The 4659-nt window shown below is 43.2% G+C and overlaps 1 protein-coding gene across 1 annotated transcript; it reads left to right on the top strand.

Moving 5' to 3' along the window:
- Positions 1–3087: 3087 nt before the first annotated feature.
- On the top strand, positions 3088–3447 carry LOC135521121 (helix-loop-helix protein 2-like). The gene has a single exon (XM_064947057.1). It carries the CDS (start codon positions 3088–3090, stop codon positions 3445–3447), a length of 360 nt encoding a protein of 119 aa, XP_064803129.1.
- Positions 3448–4659: the final 1212 nt, after the last annotated feature.

Genomic DNA, 4659 nt, shown 5'->3' with positions numbered 1-4659 from the left:
CTGGCTCGGTCCTGTTCTACTTCACCACTGGCCTTGTATGACACCCCTCAGTCTGGCTCGGTCCTGTTCTACTTCACCCCTGGCCTTGTATGACACCCCTCAGTCTGGCTCGGTCCTGTTCTACCTCACCCCTGGCCTCTGAGCCAAGGTGAGAGGTGCAGTACTCTACCCTCTGTAAGGTCCAATTACTGTAAACAGCTGTTTTACTGTGGGACACGCACTATACACACACACACACACACACACACACTATACACACACACACTTTTTTTCTGACCTACACCCACACACACACATACACACACACCTATACACACACCCCTCCCCTGTGACAGTGTGTGTTCATTCTGGCAGTATGGCTGCTGGACCTATGGCCTTTATTCCCACGACACCCCTACAGTCTGACTGGGATGGGGCCACACCATGCTGCCTTATGTTCCTTTCTCATCTATGCGGTTTCATTCATTTATTAGAGTCTGCTTGTTTTTCTGAGTGTGAGGGGGCATATTGTACATGTATTGTGGTAGCATGAGCTTAATATAATGATATTTGAGGAAACTGGTCCAAGTAATAGAGTAACGTTTATTGAGCTTGCTGTTGGTCTGTTTATGTCTCTCATTGGTTATACAGTGAAACACGTGACTTCCAATATATCCTCCATCTCTCCTCCACCTCACCCTACCAACCTTGTAGAGTAGCTCCATTAACTCCCCAGGCCTATTAAAGTGACAGTGATAGCAGAGCAGGTGTAATTCTGTAGTTTTACAGCATCTGAGGTGACAAAACCCTATCTTCTCTCCTCCTTTACTGCTCCCAGACCGTCTATGAGCGTATTGAGCTGTTAAACCTGCATTTTTCATCACTAGGACCATGTCCACCAACGCTGGGCTGCTTCGGACCATTAGACCGTTTTACTTATTCAATACTAAAGGTGCTCCTAAAACAGGCTGGTGGCTATCTGCTTTGACTGTGGTGGTCAGCTACGTGTGAGTGGATGGGGTAGTAAGATAGCAGCTGTTTCAGGTTGATTCAGTAATGGAGTTGATTTGTGTTTTGGAGATGACATATTTTTTCATTTTATATTTCACCTTTATTTAACCAGGTATGCCAGTTGAGAACAAGTTCTCATTTACAACTGTGACCTGGCCAAGATAAAGCAAAGCAGTTCAAAACATACATACATACAATGCATACAACAACACATACAACAAATTAAGCACACAGTGCCCCCACACCAGGCACAGAAACAGACGAAAATCATTACTGAACAGTTGCATTACATCAATAAAACTGATTTATCAAGATGGTGTCCTGTCACCTATGGACATCAAATCAAATCAAATCAAATTGTATTTGGACTTCGTGATCATCTCAGGAACACATTTAGTCAAATGATTAAAGTGTGTGTCCAGAACCGGGATCTGTCCAATACACACTACCATATGTCACCATTGGTGTCCATATATCCCTGCAGAGGAAAGAAGGAGGGAGGGTGTAAGAAGAGAAAAGCAGACAATACAATTCCACATGTATTGCTTCTTGTGCCGTCACTCCGCGGGAGGCTTTATTAGGGGTCGGCTCGTCTTATCTCTCACATGATATGGCACGCGCAAGAGGGTCAACACGTGTGGAGGAGAGACAAGTCTAGAGGAGGCAGAAGGTTTCCCTGTAATCGGTCCCCTCACAGAAGAATGGCCCCTGGCATGCAGTTTACTATAGTGCATCTGATATGATCATAATATCACGGAAAAACAAGACGGACTACAGGAGCAGTCGTTCTGTCCACGAGCGCACCCTGTCCTGACGACAACTTTCTTTGTTTTCCTATAGCAGAGGTCAAGAGACAACACTTCTGAAGATCATTATCCTCAGACAATCAAGTGATGCTCCGAAAAAGTGAAAGAAAACATTAACACCTGGTTATAGACTAGTTAATAGGCTCGTAAAATAGTTTTGAATAGTCAAACATCTCATTTGAAGACCTTTGATGGCATCACCTTTAAATTGAGTTTTTCTCGAACATGAATGTTGATGAGAAGGGTTGGAAATGTTTGACCGTTAGAGAAACCAACAAGAGTCACAGTTTTTAACGTGGAAATAACTCCTCAGCGGTACACCCTTCTTGGATAAAGTTAAAAAATGTATAAGGTGAGTTTAAACATTCCTACAATTGAAACAACCATTTTTGGAAGAACATAAGAACGTTTTATAGGCCTATCTGTTTCCATTTATGATGTTTATTTTGATATGGAAATAATTCCAGTGTTGTATAATTATTTATGTTATCCCCTCTAAACTAAACGTAACATGATAAATATTGTGCCTTTATATAACGCGCATAAAGGATATCTCGTTTGTATATCAGCATATTTCAGACGCGCGTCATCCATTCATAGCCTACACAGCACGCGAATCGTCTGCGAGACAGATGGTCAGCTGCTCACGTGAATTCAGAGCTCTCCCAATAATTAATTTCAATTAAGTCTTAATTAATGTCTGCTGTGTTATGTGATGTATGTTCGCAGCTATCGGTTTTAAATCCGAATGCACCCTGTGGACATTTGTTCCCATGAAATGGACAGGCGAGACAATTTTAAAATGGGCAGACTAGCCAGAATTGCTCAACTTTATGAGTAGTAGGCTAATAGGCTATTTCGATAGACCCTACTACATAGGGCGTTTTAAAAATCCAGATAAGACAATCCATATGGATTGTTTACACAGGCAGTCCACTTCTGATATTTTTGCCACTAATTGGTCTTTTGACCAATCACATCAGATCTTTTCACATCAGATCTTTTTCAGAGCTGATCTGATTGGCCAGAAAAATATCAGAATTGAGCTGCCTAATAGGCCTAGACAATGAAGTGAGTTGTTAGAATCAGCACCAAGGACAGTGCACAACAGGAGTGCGAACACGCATCTCACCAAAATATTCTCTCACTGTTAAAAATCTAATTGTCCACAGAAACCTAACATATTCTCACCCCTGATCTCTCCTCTGTTATAAGACTAAACCCATATCTCTCACACAGGGGTTGTTGAACCTTTGATCTGATAACTGATCACAGAACGGACTGCTTGAAGATGATGCTAAGTCCAGACCAGCCAGATGCCGGGCTGCCCACAGAGACCCTGCTGAACGGCATCAAGATGGAGTGTGCCCCCATGCCTGCGGAGCCCGCAGAAGGCCAGGGCAAGGCGCGATCTCTGTCCATGCCTTCCCTCAGCAGGGAGGAGAAGAGGAGGCGGCGGCGTGCCACCGACAAGTACCGGTCCGCACACGCCACGAGAGAGCGCATCCGCGTTGAGGCCTTCAACGTTGGGTTCGCCGAGCTGAGGAAACTTCTCCCGACACTTCCGCCAGACAAGAAGCTGTCCAAGATGGAGATCCTCCGGCTGGCAATCTGCTACATCACCTACCTCAACCATGTGCTGGACGCGTAGGGCACGCGTTAGGGATGGACATCTGTCAGTGAAGGGGAGAACACTGAACATGGGGAACATCTCAATGGCATACTCTTCGCATCCTCTCTCCTTTCTTCTATTCTCCTTCTCAAAACTAATTGGATGAGAAAACCAGAGGATCCTCCTCTCTGACCGTCTCCTCCAATGGGTTTTTGAAAAGGAGACAAGGAGAGAGGACGCAAGGAGTATGTAATTGAGATCTTCCCATGGAGACAGAGAAGGGTGGACATTGTTGCCACATGTCTGGCCTCGGAGCCCTGTCGTGCCTATTGTGTCTGCCGAAGTCCCCTGGTGTGCTGCCACTGGGCCAGGGACACATAATAAAACAGGACCTAATGTCTCTGTCTTTCACAGTGCTGTGATGGAAAGAAACTGCTGCCCCTCTGGACTTCCCCACAGACTTATTCAGTGCTGCTGCGAGTCACCTCAATCCAAATTTGTTGTGTCAGAAAATGCAATAATGTCGGGTTGTCCTACTTCTTGTAGGCCCATGTTCCTAATATTGGAAAGTATAGTACTGTTAGCTTATAGACTTTACTGCCAGGGCCAAACTTCTCTCCACGGACAGGGCTGATTTAAAGGACCTATAGCTGCAGAGACGTGCTGAAATCAGCACTGATGTTCAAAATAGAATATAACTGGGCACTTATTTACAGAAAGTAGTTGTTTTATATTGTATTCATTGTTGGTTTGTGGATTAGGCCTAGTAAGTTGTTTATTTGTCAATGAATGTTTACATTGTGTCATTTCTTATGTCTGGTGTTTGCACATGCATATGGATATTGTTGCTCTTTAATTGCCATTTTTATCAGATTTGATCTGTTTAACATTTTCCCCCAAAAATGTGAAATCCTTGTTAAGTCCAAAGGTTGCAAGGGAAATTGCAGTATGGTGAGACAGTCTCAGATTTAGGCTGACAATTTAATTGTTAGATTTTTCGCTTGTCCAGAAGTTTGTTGGTTTCGTGCTTTTTTTAGACTAACATTTTTTGGGTGACAAAAACTCCATAGTTTACTGTAGCCAATACCTGCTTTCCAAAGATTGCTTAACATTTCAGGGTGTCCTTTCGTAGTAACCCATGGATATGAAACATATAAACAGAATTTGTTAAATCAAATAAACAGATTTTTAAGTTAAAATATTCTTAAATGTTTGGTGTTGTATGGACATTCTGAATAGATAGACAGACGT

This window comes from Oncorhynchus masou, chromosome 29 (assembly GCF_036934945.1).
Source record: "Oncorhynchus masou masou isolate Uvic2021 chromosome 29, UVic_Omas_1.1, whole genome shotgun sequence".
Lineage (NCBI taxonomy): Eukaryota > Metazoa > Chordata > Actinopteri > Salmoniformes > Salmonidae > Oncorhynchus > Oncorhynchus masou.
Note: the sequence above shows the minus strand (reverse complement) of the source record. Positions and strands in the feature narration are given on the sequence as shown.

What these genes read in the sequence shown, in the direction of transcription:
- LOC135521121 (XM_064947057.1), top strand. Translation starts at nt 3,088, where the DNA reads ATGATGCTAAGTCCAGACCAGCCAGATGCCGGGCTGCCCACAGAGACC.